The following is an 18,775-nucleotide window of genomic DNA, read 5'->3' as shown; positions in this document are numbered from 1 at the left end:
TGCAGATGTTATCTCAGGTGCAGTGAAATGCTTGTGTTTCTAGCTCCAACAGTGCAGTAATACCTAGCTATATGCTTGTGTTTCTAGCTCCAACAGTGCAGTAATACCTAGCTATATGCGTGTGTTTCTAACTCCAACAGTACAGTAATACCTAGCTATATGCTTGTGTTTCTAGCTCCAACAGTGCAGTAATACCTAGCTATATGCGTGTGTTTCTAGCTCCAACAGTGCAGTAATACCTAGCTATATGCTTGTGTTTCTAACTCCAACAGTACAGTAATACCTAGCTATATGCGTGTGTTTCTAACTCCAACAGTGCAGTAATACCTAGCTATATGCTTGTGTTTCTAGCTCCAACAGTGCAGTAATACCTAGCTATATGCGTGTGTTTCTAGCTCCAACAGTACAGTAATACCTAGCTATATGCTTGTGTTTCTAACTCCAACAGTGCAGTAATACCTAGCTATATGCGTGTGTTTCTAACTCCAACAGTGCAGTAATACCTAGCTATATGCTTGTGTTTCTAACTCCAACAGTACAGTAATACCTAGCTATATGCTTGTGTTTCTAGCTCCAACAGTGCAGTAATACCTAGCTATATGCTTGTGTTTCTAGCTCCAACAGTGCAGTATTACCTAGCTATATGCTTGTGTTTCTAGCTCCAACAGTGCAGTAATACCTAGCTATATGCTTGTGTTTCTAGCTCCAACAGTGCAGTAATACCTAGCTATATGCTTGTGTTTCTAGCTCCAACAGTGCAGTAATACCTAGCTATATGCGTGTGTTTCTAACTCCAACAGTGCAGTAATACCTAGCTATATGCTTGTGTTTCTAACTCCAACAGTGCAGTAATACCTAGCTATATGCTTGTGTTTCTAGCTCCAACAGTGCAGTAATACCTAGCTATATGCGTGTGTTTCTAGCTCCAACAGTGCAGTAATACCTAGCTATATGCTTGTGTTTCTAGCTCCAACAGTGCAGTAATACCTAGCTATATGCTTGTGTTTCTAGCTCCAACAGTGCAGTAATACCTAGCTATATGCGTGTGTTTCCTAACTCCAACAGTGCAGTAATACCTAGCTATATGCTTGTGTTTCTAGCTCCAACAGTGCAGTAATACCTAGCTATATGCTTGTGTTTCTAGCTCCAACAGTGCAGTAATACCTAGCTATATGCTTGTGTTTCTAGCTCCAACAGTGCAGTAATACCTAGCTATATGCTTGTGTTTCTAGCTCCAACAGTGCAGTAATACCTAGCTATATGCGTGTGTTTCTAGCTCCAACAGTGCAGTAATACCTAGCTATATGCTTGTGTTTCTAGCTCCAACAGTGCAGTAATACCTAGCTATATGCGTGTGTTTCTAGCTCCAACAGTGCAGTAATACCTAGCTATATGCGTGTGTTTCTAACTCCAACAGTGCAGTAATACCTAGCTATATGCTTGTGTTTCTAGCTCCAACAGTGCAGTAATACCTAGCTATATGCTTGTGTTTCTAACTCCAACAGTGCAGTAATACCTAGCTATATGCTTGTGTTTCTAGCTCCAACAGTGCAGTAATACCTAGCTATATGCTTGTGTTTCTAGCTCCAACAGTGCAGTAATACCTAGCTATATGCTTGTGTTTCTAGCTCCAACAGTACAGTAATACCTAGCTATATGCTTGTGTTTCTAGCTCCAACAGTGCAGTAATACCTAGCTATATGCTTGTGTTTCTAACTCCAACAGTGCAGTAATACCTAGCTATATGCTTGTGTTTCTAACTCCAACAGTGCAGTAATACCTAGCTATATGCGTGTGTTTCTAGCTCCAACAGTGCAGTAATACCTAGCTATATGCGTGTGTTTCTAGCTCGAACAGTGCAGTAATACCTAGCTATATGCGTGTGTTTCTAACTCCAACAGTGCAGTAATACCTAGCTATATGCTTGTGTTTCTAGCTCCAACAGTGCAGTAATACCTAGCTATATGCTGTGTTTCTAACTCCAACAGTGCAGTAATACCTAGCTATATGCTTGTGTTTCTAGCTCCAACAGTGCAGTAATACCTAGCTATATGCTTGTGTTTCTAGCTCCAACAGTGCAGTAATACCTAGCTATATGCGTGTGTTTCTAACTCCAACAGTGCAGTAATACCTAGCTATATGCTTGTGTTTCTAGCTCCAACAGTGCAGTAATACCTAGCTATATGCTTGTGTTTCTAGCTCCAACAGTGCAGTAATACCTAGCTATATGCTTGTGTTTCTAACTCCAACAGTGCAGTAATACCTAGCTATATGCTTGTGTTTCTAGCTCCAACAGTGCAGTAATACCTAGCTATATGCGTGTGTTTCTAGCTCCAACAGTACAGTAATACCTAGCTATATGCTTGTGTTTCTAGCTCCAACAGTACAGTAATACCTAGCTATATGCGTGTGTTTCTAGCTCCAACAGTGCAGTAATACCTAGCTATATGCGTGTGTTTCTAACTCCAACAGTGCAGTAATACCTAGCTATATGCTTGTGTTTCTAGCTCCAACAGTGCAGTAATACCTAGCTATATGCGTGTGTTTCTAGCTCCAACAGTGCAGTAATACCTAGCTATATGCGTGTGTTTCTAACTCCAACAGTGCAGTAATACCTAGCTATATGCTTGTGTTTCTAACTCCAACAGTGCAGTAATACGTAGCTATATGCGTGTGTTTCTAACTCCAACAGTGCAGTAATACCTAGCTATATGCTTGTGTTTCTAACTCCAACAGTGCAGTAATACCTAGCTATATGCTTGTGTTTCTAACTCCAACAGTGCAGTAATACCTAGCTATATGCGTGTGTTTCTAACTCCAACAGTGCAGTAATACCTAGCTATATGCTTGTGTTTCTAACTCCAACAGTGCAGTAATACCTAGCTATATGCGTGTGTTTCTAACTCCAACAGTGCAGTAATACCTAGCTATATGCTTGTGTTTCTAGCTCCAACAGTGCAGTAATACCTAGCTATATGCGTGTGTTTCTAGCTCCAACAATACAAAACAATATGCGCATAATCCAAAAAGAGTCCGGAATATATATATACATAATGGTATAGATAGAATATGAATAGAAAAGGTGTGTACAGCAGTAGATATATAGGATGGTGTGTATAGACAGTATGGACAGTATATGAATAGAAAAGGTTTGTACAGCAGTAGTTATATAGGACCAGTGTTTAATAGGGCAAAGCAGTCTCTAAGGTAATTGTTTATTGCCAGGTCAGAGGTGAGAATAGTAGCTGTACTATCTAATGGTGTGGGTTGGTCTCCTTGCAGGTGCCTTGTTCCAGCGGCTCGTTGTTCTACGTGTGGTGTACCCTGATCACCATGGAACCTGACTCTCACATGCAGCAGAGAGTGGTGAGTATAGCCATCCAGGTCAGGCCTGCGTCTGAAATGGCACCCTATTCCCTATATAGTGCACTACTTTCTATCAGAGCCCATAGTGTCCCTAGTCAATATATACTGTAGGAAATAGGGTGCAGCCCGTGTCCCCACCATCCCTCTAACACCGTCCTTTAACTCTAACACCGTCCTCTAACTCTAACACCGTCCTCTAACTCTAACACCGTCCTCTAACTCTAACACCGTCCTCTAACTCTAACACCGTCCTCTAACTCTAACACCGTCCTCTAACACCGTCCTCTAACTCTAACACCGTCCTCTATCTCTAACACCGTCCTCTAACACCGTCCTTTAACTCTAACACGTCCTTTAACTCTAACACCGTCCTCTAACTCTAACACCGTCCTTTAACTCTAACACCGTCCTCTAACTCTAACACCGTCCTCTAACTCTAACACCGTCCTTTAACTCTAACACCGTCCTCTAACTCTAACACCGTCCTTTAACTCTAACACCGTCCTTTAACTCTAACACCGTCCTTTAACTCTAACACCGTCCTCTATCTCTAACACCGTCCTTTAACTCTAACACCGTCCTCTAACTCTAACACCGTCCTCTAACTCTAACACCGTCCTCTAATTCTAACACCGTCCTCTATCTCTAACACCGTCCTCTATCTCTAACACCGTCCTCTAACTCTAACACCGTCCTCTAACTCTAACACCGTCCTCTAACACCGTCCTCTAACTCTAACACCGTCCTCTATCTCTAACACCGTCCTCTAACTCTAACACCGTCCTCTAACTCTAACACCGTCCTCTAACTCTAACACCGTCCTCTAACTCTAACACCGTCCTCTAACACCGTCCTCTAACTCTAACACCGTCCTCTATCTCTAACACCGTCCTCTAACACCGTCCTTTAACTCTAACACCGTCCTCTATCTCTAACACCGTCCTCTATCTCTAACACCGTCCTTTAACTCTAACACCGTCCTTTAACTCTAACACCGTCCTTTAACTCTAACACCGTCCTCTATCTCTAACACCGTCCTCTATCTCTAACACCGTCCTCTAACTCTAACACCGTCCTTTAACTCTAACACCGTCCTCTAATTCTAACACCGTCCTCTAACTCTAACACCGTCCTTTAACTCTAACACCGTCCTTTAACTCTAACACCGTCCTCTATCTCTAACACCGTCCTCTAACTCTAACACCGTCCTCTAACTCTAACACCGTCCTCTAACTCTAACACCGTCCTTTAACTCTAACACCGTCCTTTAACTCTAACACCGTCCTTTAACTCTAACACCGTCCTCTATCTCTAACACCGTCCTTTAACTCTAACACCGTCCTCTAACTCTAACACCGTCCTCTAACTCTAACACCGTCCTCTATCTCTAACACCGTCCTCTATCTCTAACACCGTCCTTTAACTCTAACACCGTCCTCTAACTCTAACACCGTCCTCTAACTCTAACACCGTCCTTTAACTCTAACACCGTCCTCTATCTCTAACACCGTCCTCTAATTCTAACACCGTCCTCTAACTCTAACACCGTCCTTTAACTCTAACACCGTCCTTTAACTCTAACACCGTCCTTTAACTCTAACACCGTCCTCTATCTCTAACACCGTCCTCTAACTCTAACACCGTCCTTTAACTCTAACACCGTCCTTTAACTCTAACACCGTCCTCTAACTCTAACACCGTCCTCTAACTCTAACACCGTCCTTTAACTCTAACACCGTCCTCTATCTCTAACACCGTCCTCTATCTCTAACACCGTCCTCTAACTCTAACACCGTCCTCTATCTCTAACACCGTCCTCTAACTCTAACACCGTCCTTTAACTCTAACACCGTCCTCTAACTCTAACACCGTCCTCTATCTCTAACACCGTCCTCTATCTCTAACACCGTCCTCTAACTCTAACACCGTCCTCTATCTCTAACACCGTCCTCTAACTCTAACACCGTCCTCTAACTCTAACACCGTCCTCTAACTCTAACACCGTCCTCTATCTCTAACACCGTCCTCTATCTCTAACACCGTCCTCTAACTCTAACACCGTCCTCTATCTCTAACACCGTCCTCTAACTCTAACACCGTCCTCTAACTCTAACACCGTCCTTTAACTCTAACACCGTCCTCTAACTCTAACACCGTCCTCTATCTCTAACACCGTCCTCTAACTCTAACACCGTCCTCTAACTCTAACACCGTCCTCTAACTCTAACACCGTCCTCTATCTCTAACACCGTCCTTTAACTCTAACACCGTCCTTTAACTCTAACACCGTCCTTTAACTCTAACACCGTCCTCTAACTCTAACACCGTCCTCTATCTCTAACACCGTCCTCTAACTCTAACACCGTCCTCTATCTCTAACACCGTCCTCTAACTCTAACACCGTCCTCTATCTCTAACACCGTCCTCTATCTCTAACACCGTCCTCTATCTCTAACACCGTCCTTTAACTCTAACACCGTCCTTTAACTCTAACACCGTCCTTTAACTCTAACACCGTCCTTTAACACCCCAGCTCTTTCCCAGAGTCTCAACACAGAGAGGGTTTGTTTTGAGACGTGTCTCTTGTTATTTTGGGTTGCAGTGCCACAACATCACTCAGACTGACACACACACTGGTGAAAATATTACAATAGAGCTCTCTCTCTCTCCAGCTTCCTCTCAGTAACCACCACACTGGTGACAATATTACAATAGAGCTCTCTCTCTCTCCAGCTTCCTCTCAGTAACCACCACAGTGTGTCATTGATTACAGTACCGCCACATAGGTAGGACGCACGCACAGAAGTCCATACGGAGGATGAAATGGGAGTTTTCAGTGCGGTGATGCCAGGCAGACAGTATTTTGGTAGATTAGGATGGTTGAGAGAGAGAGAGAGAGAGAGAGAGAGAGAGAGAGAGAGAGAGAGAGAGAGAGAGAGAGAGAGAGAGAGAGAGAGAGAGAGAGAGAGAGAGAGAGAGAGAGAGAGAGAGAGAGAGAGAGAGAGAGAGAGAGAGAGAGAGAGAGAGAGAGAGAGAGAGAGAGAGAGAGAGAGAGAGAGGAGAGAGAGAGAGAGAGAGAGAGAGAGAGAGAGAGAGAGAGAGAGAGAGAGAGAGAGAGAGAGAGAGAGAGAGAGAGAGAGAGAGCTGTTTCCCATCATCACCAAGAGCCCAGTAGATGCTGGGGACCACTGTCATTGTACTGTACTCACAACAGACCTCTTTCTGTCTCCTCACAACAGACCTCTTTCTGTCTCCTCACTACTCTACTGTACTCACAACAGACCTCTTTCTGTCTCCTCACAACAGACCTCTTTATGTCTCCTCACAACAGACCTCTTTCTGTCTCCTCACAACAGTTCTCTTTCTGTCTCCTCACAACAGACCTCTTTCTGTCTCCTCACAACAGACCTCTTTCTGTCTCCTCACTACTCTACTGTACTCACAACAGACCTCTTTCTGTCTCCTCACAACAGACCTCTTTCTGTCTCCTCACAACAGACCTCTTTCTGTCTCCTCACAACAGACCTCTTTCTGTCTCCTCTCTACTCTACTGTACTCACAACAGACATTATTATGAGCTGTCCTCCCCTCAGCAGCCTCCACTGTCCTCTCCCAAGTGGTGCTCAGCCCTCTCTTCATGATGTGTAGCCACCTGCCAGACGCTCGCTCTCTCTCTCTCTCTCTCTCTTTTTCTAGCTATGGCATTATTTTCAGGTCAGTCACAGTGGTCAGAGAGACAGACAGAGAGAGAGACAGAGAGAGACAGACAGTATTCTGCCACTGTGTCCTCTCTGTTTAGGGGCAATACCACCTCTCTCTCTCTCTCTCTCGCTCTCTCTCTGTCTCTCTCTCTGTCTGTCTCTCTCTCTGTGTCTCTCTCTGTCTCTAATGGTGTCCTGTCCTCTTCCAGGTGGTATTCAGTCCTCTGTTCATGATGCGTAGCCACCTTCCAGACCCTGTCATCATCCACACAGAGAAAAGAAGTCTGGGGCTGAGAGAGAGTCAGCTGATCCAGGGACAGGGACACCAGGAACAACTACTGAACGCTGAGAATGACCTGATGCACCACCTCACCTTCCAGGCCAGGTAAAACACACACCACCTCCCGCACGCACACACATACTGCACACACATACCACACACCCACACAGGTTTCTGGCCCACGGGGTGTCATGTATAAGTGTGTGTTGTGGATGAGTATGTGGACTGTGAGAAGGCCTGGGTCGAAGGTGTCTGTGCCAGTGTGACACCACCTCATCATGGGCAGAACCCAGATCTCAGAACCCAGATCTCAGCTCTCACCACACATCATACAGTACAGCTACTAGCTGTACTAGCTGCTTTTCTATCAGCCAATCAGTCCATCAGTCGGTCCGTCAGTCAGTCAGTTAGTCCATCCGTCAGTCCGTCAGTCAGTCCGTCAGTCCATCAGTCAGTCCATCAGTCGGTCCGTCAGTCAGTCAGTTAGTCCATCCGTCAGTCCGTCAGTCAGTCCGTCAGTCAGTCCGTCAGTCAGTCAGTCAGTCAGTCAGTCAGTCAGTCCGTCAGTCAGTCAGTCAGTCAGTCAGTCAGTCAGTCCGTCAGTCCGTCAGTCAGTCAGTCCGTCAGTCCGTCAGTCAGTCAGTCAGTCAGTCCGTCAGTTTGTCCATCAGTCGGTCCGTCAGTCAGTCCTTCATTCCGTCTTCATGTCCTCTAGGTCGTGTGTGTAGAGAAATCCTCTCTCTCTGAGCTCAAACAACAATTCAAGAAGCTCTTGTCTAGTTGAATTTGGACCACTATCTAGCATGTGTTCAGAGTGTCCCCTGCCTTGTCTAGTTGAATTTGGACCACTATCTAGCATGTGTTCAGAGTGTCCCCTGCCTTAACAGACACTCATTCACCACACTACCCGCCGCCGCCTCCTCCTCCTCCTCCTCCTCTCCTCCTCCTCCTCTCCTCCTCATCCACCTCTCCTCCTCCTCTCCTCCTCCTCTCCTCCTCCTCCACCTCCTCTCCTCCTCCTCCTCCTCTTCTCCTGCTGTCTCCCCCATCTTCAGGACCAGTCAGTTTCAAATGTTCGCTGGTCACCATCTCCTCTTTCCTTCCTGTAATTAGGAATAGTTGTGGCTTCCAATGGTTGAGGAAGGGACTGGGCTGTGGACAGACAGACAGACAGACCAGTTAACCACAACTGTAATGTCCTAGTCTGCGTCCTACATGTCACACTATTCCCTACATAGTGCACTACTTTTGACCAGAGCCCCATGGACCCTGGTTAAAAGTAGTGCACTATAAATGGAATAGTGTGACATTTGGAACACATCCCTGCTCTCATATGTGTGTTCTGGGGTTGAAACCACATGAGCGACTTGAGGAGAATCAGAAGCCTGTAGTAGTATGTTCCTTCAGGACCCAGACTGCATCCCAAATGGCACCCTATTCCCTAGAGAGTGGACGACTATTGGACCAGGAGTCCTATGGGCCCTGGTCAAAAGTAGTGCACTATAAAGGGAATAGGGTACTGTTTGGAATGCACCCCCAGTCTGAATGAATCCTTTCCTGTCAACAGGCTGTCTCTCTAGCCTGTTCTCCACCATCCATCATCAGGCTGTCTCTCTGGCCTGTTCTCCATCATCAGGTTGTCTCTCTAGCCTGTTCTCCACCATCCATCATCAGGCTGTCTCTCTGGCCTGTTCTCCATCATCAGGTTGTCTCTCTGGCCTGTTCTCCACCATCCATCATCAGGCTGTCTCTCTAGCCTGTTCTCCACCATCCATCATCAGGTTGTCTCTCTGGCCTGTTCTCCACCATCCATCATCAGGCTGTCTCTCTGGCCTGTTCTCCACCATCCATCATCAGGTTGTCTCTCTGGCCTGTTCTCCACCATCCATCATCAGGCTGTCTCTCTGGCCTGTTCTCCACCATCCATCATCAGGCTGTCTCTCTAGCCTGTTCTCCACCATCCATCATCAGGCTGTCTCTCTGGCCTGTTATCCATCATCAGGCTGTCTCTCTGGCCTGTTCTCCACCATCCATCATCAGGCTGTCTCTCTAGCCTGTTCTCCACCATCCATCATCAGGCTGTCTCTCTGGCCTGTTCTCCACCATCCATCATCAGGATGTCTCTCTAGCCTGTTCTCCACCATCCATCATCAGGCTGTCTCTCTAGCCTGTTCTCCACCATCCATCATCAGGCTGTCTCTCTGGCCTGTTATCCATCATCAGGCTGTCTCTCTGGCCTATTCTCCACCATCCATCATCAGGCTGTCTCTCTGGCCTGTTATCCATCATCAGGCTGTCTCTCTGGCCTGTTCTCCACCATCCATCATCAGGCTGTCGCTCTAGCCTGTTCTCCACCATCCATCATCAGGCTGTCTCTCTGGCCTGTTCTCCACCATCCATCATCAGGCTGTCTCTCTGGCCTGTTATCCATCATCAGGCTGTCTCTCTGGCCTGTTCTCCACCATCCATCATCAGGCTGTCTCTCTGGCCTGTTATCCATCATCAGGCTGTCTCTCTGGCCTGTTCTCCACCATCCATCATCAGGCTGTCTCTCTGGCCTGTTCTCCACCATCCATCATCAGGCTGTCTCTAGCCTGTTCTCCACCATCCATCACCAGGCTGTCTCTCTGGCCTGTTCTCCACCATCCATCATCAGGCTGTCTCTCTGGCCTGTTATCCATCATCAGGCTGTCTCTCTGGCCTGTTCTCCACCATCCATCATCAGGCTGTCTCTCTAGCCTGTTCTCCACCATCCATCATCAGGCTGTCTCTCTGGCCTGTTCTCCACCATCCATCATCAGGCTGTCTCTAGCCTGTTCTCCACCATCCATCATCAGGCTGTCTCTCTGGCCTGTTCTCCACCATCCATCATCAGGCTGTCTCTCTGGCCTGTTCTCCACCATCCATCATCAGGCTGTCTCTCTAGCCTGTTCTCCACCATCCATCATCAGGCTGTCTCTCTGGCCTGTTATCCATCATCAGGCTGTCTCTCTGGCCTGTTCTCCACCATCCATCATCAGGCTGTCTCTCTAGCCTGTTCTCCACCATCCATCATCAGGCTGTCTCTCTGGCCTGTTCTCCACCATCCATCATCAGGATGTCTCTCTAGCCTGTTCTCCACCATCCATCATCAGGCTGTCTCTCTGGCCTGTTATCCATCATCAGGCTGTCTCTCTGGCCTATTCTCCACCATCCATCATCAGGCTGTCTCTCTGGCCTGTTATCCATCATCAGGCTGTCTCTCTGGCCTGTTCTCCACCATCCATCATCAGGCTGTCGCTCTAGCCTGTTCTCCACCATCCATCATCAGGCTGTCTCTCTGGCCTGTTCTCCACCATCCATCATCAGGCTGTCTCTCTGGCCTGTTATCCATCATCAGGCTGTCTCTCTGGCCTGTTCTCCACCATCCATCATCAGGCTATCTCTCTGGCCTGTTCTCCACCATCCATCATCAGGCTGTCTCTCTGGCCTGTTCTCCACCATCCATCATCAGGCTGTCTCTCTGGCCTGTTATCCATCATCAGGCTGTCTCTCTGGCCTGTTCTCCACCATCCGTCATCAGGCTGTCTCTCTGGCCTGTTCTCCACCATCCATCATCAGGCTGTCTCTCTGGCCTGTTCTCCACCATCCATCATCAGGTTGTCTCTCTGGCCTGTTATCCATCATCAGGCTGTCTCTCTGGCCTGTTCTCCACCATCCATCATCAGGTTGTCTCTAGCCTGTTCTCCACCATCCATCATCAGGCTGTCTCTCTGGCCTGTTCTCCACCATCCATCATCAGGCTGTCTCTCTGGCCTGTTCTCCACCATCCATCATCAGGCTGTCTCTCTGGCCTGTTCTCCACCATCCATCATCAGGCTGTCTCTAGCCTGTTCTCCACCATCCATCACCAGGCTGTCTCTCTGGCCTGTTCTCCACCATCCATCATCAGGCTGTCTCTCTGGCCTGTTATCCATCATCAGGCTGTCTCTCTGGCCTGTTCTCCACCATCCATCATCAGGCTGTCTCTCTGGCCTGTTCTCCACCATCCATCATCAGGCTGTCTCTCTGGCCTGTTCTCCACCATCCATCATCAGGCTGTCTCTAGCCTGTTCTCCACCATCCATCATCAGGCTGTCTCTCTGGCCTGTTCTCCACCATCCATCATCAGGCTGTCTCTAGCCTGTTCTCCACCATCCATCACCAGGCTGTCTCTCTGGCCTGTTCTCCACCATCCATCATCAGGCTGTCTCTCTGGCCTGTTATCCATCATCAGGCTGTCTCTCTGGCCTGTTCTCCACCATCCATCATCAGGCTGTCTCTCTAGCCTGTTCTCCACCATCCATCATCAGGCTGTCTCTCTGGCCTGTTCTCCACCATCCATCATCAGGCTGTCTCTCTGGCCTGTTCTCCACCATCCATCATCAGGCTGTCTCTAGCCTGTTCTCCACCATCCATCATCAGGCTGTCTCTCTGGCCTCTTCTCCACCATCCATCATCAGGCTGTCTCTAGCCTGTTCTCCACCATCCATCATCAGGCTGTCTCTCTAGCCTGTTCTCCACCATCCATCATCAGGCTGTCTCTCTAGCCTGTTCTCCACCATCCATCATCAGGCTGTCTCTCTAGCCTGTTCTCCACCATCCATCATCAGGCTGTCTCTCTAGCCTGTTCTCCACCATCCATCATCAGGCTGTCTCTCTAGCCTGTTTCTCCACCATCCATCATCAGGCTGTCTCTCTAGCCTGTTCTCCACCATCCATCATCAGGCTGTCTCTCTAGCCTGTTCTCCACCATCCATCATCAGGCTGTCTCTCTGGCCTGTTCTCCACCATCCATTGCTTTATTACTCCACTTTCCTTTAAAAGCACAATGGACTCTATTAATAAACAGAGGCTACATTCCAAATGGCACCCTATTCCCTACATAGTGCACTACTTTTAACCAGGGCTCTATAGGGAATATGGTGCCATTTGGGACGCAGACATACAGTTCTGTTTCAACCCCGGGCCGAGGAGGGAGGGGAGGGGTCTCACCAGTCCAAGTAGAACTGGTAGAGTGACAGGTAGATGCTTGTCGTAGTTCTAAAGCCACGGTCTTCTATTGTCTGGATCTAAAGTATCTAAAGTATTCTATAGGGTTATTTATTTAGTGCTGCTAGGCTGGGTCACCCTCTCTGATCCCCAGACCTGCTGAAAGACACCCCGCCAGGCAGGAAATAACTAGACCACCCGACCAAGTTAACAAGGCTTTGGTTTCTACTTTAGACCCCAGTTAACCATGGCTTTGGTTTCTACTTTAGACCCCAGTTAACCATGGCTTTGGTTTCTACTTTAGACCCCAGTTAACCATGGCTTTGGTTTCTACTTTAGACCCCAGTTAACCATGGCTTTGGTTTCTACTTTAGACCCCAGTTAACCATGGCTTTGGTTTCTACTTTAGACCCCAGTTAACCATGGCTTTGGTTTCTACTTTAGACCCCAGTTAACCATGGCTTTGGTTTCTACTTTAGACCCCAGTTAACCATGGCTTTGGTTTCTACTTTAGACCCCAGTTAACCATGGCTTTGGTTTCTACTTTAGACCCCAGTTAACCATGGCGTTGGTTTCTACTTTAGACCCCAGTTAACCATGGCTTTGGTTTCCACTTTAGACCCCAGTTAACCATGGCTTTGGTTTCTACTTTAGACCCAAGTTAACCATGGCTTTGGTTTCTACTTTAGACCCCAGTTAACCATGGCTTTGGTTTCTACTTTAGACCCCAGTTAACCATGGCTTTGGTTTCTACTTTAGACCCCAGTTAACCATGGCTTTGGTTTCTACTTTAGACCCCAGTTAACCATGGCTTTGGTTTCTACTTTAGACCCCAGTTAACCATGGCTTTGGTTTCTACTTTAGACCCCAGTCAACCATGGCTTTGGTTTCTACTTTAGACCCCAGTTAACCATGGCTTTGGTTTCTACTTTAGACCCCAGTTAACCATGGCTTTGGTTTCTACTTTAGACCCCAGTTAACCATGGCTTTGGTTTCTACTTTAGACCCCAGTTAACCATGTTGTTTGTTTCCACTTTAGTAGGGGTCAGTTAGGATCCACAGAGTAGCACAGAGTGGATACTGACTGTACTGGGGTGTCTGTAGAAAACGGTGAGATAATATTTCCCCCCAGACAGTGGGAATCAAACTCACGTTGCTGGCGCCACACTGGACCAACTGAGGCACACAGAAACGGTGTGTTTTTATATGAAGACTAACCTGTGTGTGTGTGTGTGTGTGTGTGTGTGTGTGTGTGTGTGTGTGTGTGTGTTTTTTCTCTTGCAGGGAGGAAGAGGATGCGTCTCACTGTGCGGTGCCCATCTCCACCGCTGTGATCAAACAGATAGTGAACAGGAACCAGGCTGGGTTGGAGGACAGCCAGGAACACATACTGGCAGACTTCTATGGTCTGAAGAACAACAGCCAACCACCATGGCCCTACGTCAGCAAGGACACAGACAGGTACAGTACAGCTTGTGTGTGTGTGTGTGTGTGTGGTATGTGTGTGTATGTGTGTGTGTATGTGTGTGTGTGTGGTGTGTGTGATGTGTGATGTGTGATGTGTGTGTGTGTGTGTGTGTGTGTGTGTGTGTGTGTGTGTGTGTGTGTGTGTGTGTGTGTGTATAACGACAGACTTCTATGACCTACAACAGGTGTCAAACTCATTCCACGGAGGGCCGAGTGTCTGCAGGTTTTCACTCCTCCCTTGTACTTGATTGATGAATTAAGGTCACTAATTAGTAAGGAACTCCCCTCACCTGGTTGTCTAGGTCTTAATTGAAAGGAAAAAACCCAAAACCCACAGACACTAGGCCCTACATGGAATGGGTTTGACCCACTGGTCAAGAGCAGCAGCCAGTTGCCATGGCCACACGTATCCAAGGACTCAGACAGGTACTGCAACTAACTCTGGGATTCTGTTGTGTGTTGCTGTTGTATTGTTTTAGTGTTCCTGTGAGTTTCCTGTTTCTTTTCATAGTGTCTCTGTATCCAGGCCTTGTGTTTTCATAGTCTCTCTGTATCCAGGCCTTGTGTTTTCATAGTGTCTCTGTATCCAGGCCTTGTGTTTTCATAGTGTCTCTGTATCCAGGCCTTGTGTTTTCATAGTGTCTCTGTATCCAGGCCTTGTGTTTTCATAGTGTCTCTGTATCCAGGCCTTGTGTTTTCATAGTCTCTCTGTATCCAGGCCTTGTGTTTTCATAGTGTCTCTGTATCCAGGCCTTGTGTTTTCATAGTCTCTCTGTATCCAGGCCTTGTGTTTTCATAGTGTCTCTGTATCAAGGCCTTGTGTTTTCATAGTCTCTCTGTATCCAGGCCTTGTGTTTTCATAGTGTCTCTGTATCCAGGCCTTGTGTTTTCATAGTCTCTCTGTATCCAGGCCTTGTGTTTTCATAGTGTCTCTGTATCCAGGCCTTGTGTTTTCATAGTCTCTCTGTATCCAGGCCTTGTGTTTTCATAGTGTCTCTGTATCCAGGCCTTGTGTTTTCATAGTGTCTCTGTATCCAGGCCTTGTGTTTTCATAGTGTCTCTGTATCCAGGCCTTGTGTTTTCATAGTCTCTCTGTATCCAGGCCTGTCTGTAGTCTCTCTGTATCCAGGCCTGTCTGTAGTCTCTCTGTATCCAGGCCTGTCTGTAGTCTCTCTGTATCCAGGCCTGTCTGTAGTCTCTCTGTATACAGGCCTGTCTGTAGTCTCTACAGAATACACACACACACACTCCTCAAGTACACAGAGAATAATTCTGTCCCAGTCATCTCGCTTATGGACTGTGATATCTTGATATCCTAAATCCATGATATCTTCTGATTGGTCAGCATTTCTCCTGACAGTAACCTCTCTCTTTCTCCTGACAGTAACCTCTCTCTTTCTCCTGACAGTAATCTCTCTCTTTCTCCTGACAGTAATCTCTCTCTTTCTCCTGACAGTAACCTCTCTCTTTCTCCTGACAGTAATCTCTCTCTTTCTCCTGACAGTAATCTATCTCTTTCTCCTGACAGTAATCTCTCTCTTTCTCCTGACAGTAATCTATCTCTTTCTCCTGACAGTAATCTCTCTCTTTCTCCTGACAGTAATCTCTCTCTTTCTCCTGACAGTAATCTCTCTCTTTCTCCTGACAGTAATCTCTCTCTTTCTCCTGACAGTAATCTCTCTATTTCTCCTGACAGTAATCTCTCTCTTTCTCCTGACAGTAATCTCTCTCTTTCTCCTGACAGTAACCTCTCTCTTTCTCCTGACAGTAATCTCTCTCTTTCTCCTGACAGTAATCTCTCTCTTTCTCCTGACAGTAACCTCTCTATTTCTCCTGACAGTAACCTCTCTATTTCTCCTGACAGTAATCTATCTCTTTCTCCTGACAGTAACCTCTCTCTTTCTCCTGACAGTAATCTCTCTCTTTCTCCTGACAGTAACCTCTCTATTTCTCCTGACAGTAATCTCTCTCTTTCTCCTGACAGTAACCTCTCTCTTTCTCCTGACAGTAATCTCTCTCTTTCTCCTGACAGTAATCTCTCTATTTCTCCTGACAGTAACCTCTCTCTTTCTCCTGACAGTAACCCCTCTCTTTCTCCTGACAGTAACCTCTCTCTTTCTCCTGACAGTAACCCCTCTCTTTCTCCTGACAGTAATCTCTCTCTTTCTCCTGACAGTAACCCCTCTCTTTCTCCTGACAGTAATCTCTCTTTCTCCTGACAGTAATCTCTCTCTTTCTCCTGACAGTAATCTCTCTCTTTCTCCTGACAGTAACCTCTCTCTTTCTCCTGACAGTAATCTCTCTCTTTCTCCTGACAGTAATCTCTCTCTTTCTCCTGACAGTAATCTCTCTCTTTCTCCTGACAGTAACCTCTCTCTTTCTCCTGACAGTAATCTCTCTCTTTCTCCTGACAGTAATCTCTCTCTTTCTCCTGACAGTAATCTCTCTCTTTCTCCTGACAGTAACCTCTCTATTTCTCCTGACAGTAACCTCTCTATTTCTCCTGACAGTAATATATCTCTTTCTCCTGACAGTAATCTCTCTCTTTCTCCTGACAGTAATCTCTCTCTTTCTCCTGACAGTAACCTCTCTCTTTCTCCTGACAGTAACCTCTCTCTTTCTCCTGACAGTAACCTCTCTCTTTCTCCTGACAGTAATCTCTCTTTCTCCTGACAGTAACCTCTCTCTTTCTCCTGACAGTAATCTCTCTCTTTCTCCTTACAGTAACCCTTCTCTTTCTCCTGACAGTAACCTCTCTCTTTCTCCTGACAGTAATCTCTCTATTTCTCCTGACAGTAACCCTTATCTTTCTCCTGACAGTAATCTCTCTCTTTCTCCTGACAGTAATCTCTCTCTTTCTCCTGACAGTAATCTCTCTCTTTCTCCTGACAGTAATCTCTCTCTTTCTCCTGACAGTAACCTCTCTCTTTCTCCTGACAGTAATCTCTCTCTTTCTCCTGACAGTAATCTCTCTCTTTCTCCTGACAGTAACCTCTCTCTTTCTCCTGACAGAAATCTCTCTCTTTCTCCTGACAGTAATCTCTCTCTTTCTCCTGACAGTAATCTCTCTATTTCTCCTGACAGTAATATCTCTCTTTCTCCTGACAGTAACCCCTCTCTTTCTCCTGACAGTAATCTATCTCTTTCTCCTGACAGTAACCTCTCTCTTTCTCCTGACAGTAATCTCTCTCTTTCTCCTGACAGTAATCTCTCTCTTTCTCCTGACAGTAACCTCTCTCTTTCTCCTGACAGTAATCTCTCTCTTTCTCCTGACAGTAATCTCTCTCTTTCTCCTGACAGTAATCTCTCTCTTTCTCCTGACAGTAATCTATCTCTTTCTCCTGACAGTAACCTCTCTCTTTCTCCTGACAGTAATCTCTCTCTTTCTCCTGACAGTAATCTCTCTCTTTCTCCTGACAGTAACCTCTCTCTTTCTCCTGACAGTAATCTCTCTCTTTCTCCTGACAGTAATCTCTCTCTTTCTCCTGACAGTAACCTCTCTCTTTCTCCTGACAGTAATCTCTCTCTTTCTCCTGACAGTAACCTCTCTCTTTCTCCTGACAGTAATCTCTCTCTTTCTCCTGACAGTAATCTCTCTCTAACCTCTACTACAGGACGTTCATGGCAAACATTCAACAGGTTGGGAATTGTACTGTAACTGAATTAGCGAAGTGTTTAGTTCAACAGAACAGCATCTAACTCTGACAACAGAGAAGTGTTTAGTTCAACAGAACAGCATCTAACTCTGACAACAAAGTGTTTAGTTCACCAGAACAGCATCTAACTCTGACAACAGAGAAGTGTTTAGTTCACCAGAACAGCATCAGAGTGTTTGAATTAAATAAGCATCTCTTTGTTGTCACTCTCTCTCTGTTGATAACATAGAAAACTGTGACATTAAGACAATGCAGTGCTATCACAGCCATTCCTCTAGGATTAGTTTAGATCAGGGATCTCCAACAGGTCCATCGTGATCTACCAGTAGCTACCAGACCACCTATGAGTAGCTCTCCAAACTATTCTGAAAGTACATTCATTTTTCACATGTTCCACCGCAAACTATCATGAACAAATCTCACAAGTATCAGACACTGCATGCTACCAGCTACTATCTAATCAAGGCAACATTGACATTATCCCACCCCTGGTTAGCCACTATTGGCTCAAAAAGCCAAACCTAACACAATATCTGGCAATTAATTTCCAGCAATATTACCCCAGTCTGTCTCTGTGGTGCGAGCATTTGTCTATCACTCTGCGTGTAGCCAGTTGATGTGATAACCGTCTTGTGGATTGACAGAAATACTTTCCTCAAAACATTCTCAATTAAATGTTAACTTCAAAGTAGGCTTACCTGGCAGAAGTATATCATGAGAAAGTATATGATTTGTATCTATTATTGGTTATTTGCAAATGTTGCCATGAAATGAGCAGCACAGAACTATCACTAGACCGGTACATTCCTCACTCACTAGATGCACAATTAAAGGGTCAGATAAGCAATTAAAGGGACATTTGTTAGATTTCTTCCAGACCTAAAACAAAATTGTCTTCTGATGTGATTTAAGCATTGACATTGACTTAGAACCTCCAATTTCGTTGTTTCTCTATGAACAATTGTAATTTCAAGAGTGAAAAATATAACTGAGAACATAATTTGGGAAAATATAAAGCATAATTTGTGGGAAAAATCAGAGTTGTTTGTGAACCATTATTTTACCAGGTACAGTTGAAGTCGGAAGTTTACATACACCTTAGCCAAATACATTTAAACTCAGTTTTTCACAATTCCTGACATTTAATCCTAGTAAAAAATTCCCTGTCTTAGGTCAGTTAGGATCACCACTTTATTTCAAGAATGTGAAATGTCAGAATAATAGTAGAGAGAATGATTTATTTCAGCTTTTATTTATTTCATCACATTCCCAGTGGGTCAGAAGTTTACATACAC

The 18,775-nt window shown here is 45.9% G+C and overlaps 1 protein-coding gene across 1 annotated transcript in view; it reads left to right on the top strand.

Moving 5' to 3' along the window:
* The window catches only part of LOC121585310 (vacuolar protein sorting-associated protein 13B-like), a 719,687-nt gene that overhangs the window by 661,934 nt on the left and 38,978 nt on the right, over window positions 1–18,775 (top strand). The window contains exons 47-49 of the mRNA XM_045226113.1: window positions 3,283–3,366; window positions 7,277–7,452; window positions 13,642–13,818. Of these exons, the coding sequence (XP_045082048.1) occupies window positions 3,283–3,366; window positions 7,277–7,452; window positions 13,642–13,818 (437 nt within the window). The remainder of the gene's footprint in view (window positions 1–3,282; window positions 3,367–7,276; window positions 7,453–13,641; window positions 13,819–18,775) is intronic.

The sequence above is a fragment of the Coregonus clupeaformis genome, chromosome 17 (assembly GCF_020615455.1).
Source record: "Coregonus clupeaformis isolate EN_2021a chromosome 17, ASM2061545v1, whole genome shotgun sequence".
NCBI classification, from domain to species: domain Eukaryota; kingdom Metazoa; phylum Chordata; class Actinopteri; order Salmoniformes; family Salmonidae; genus Coregonus; species Coregonus clupeaformis.
Note: the sequence above shows the minus strand (reverse complement) of the source record. Positions and strands in the feature narration are given on the sequence as shown.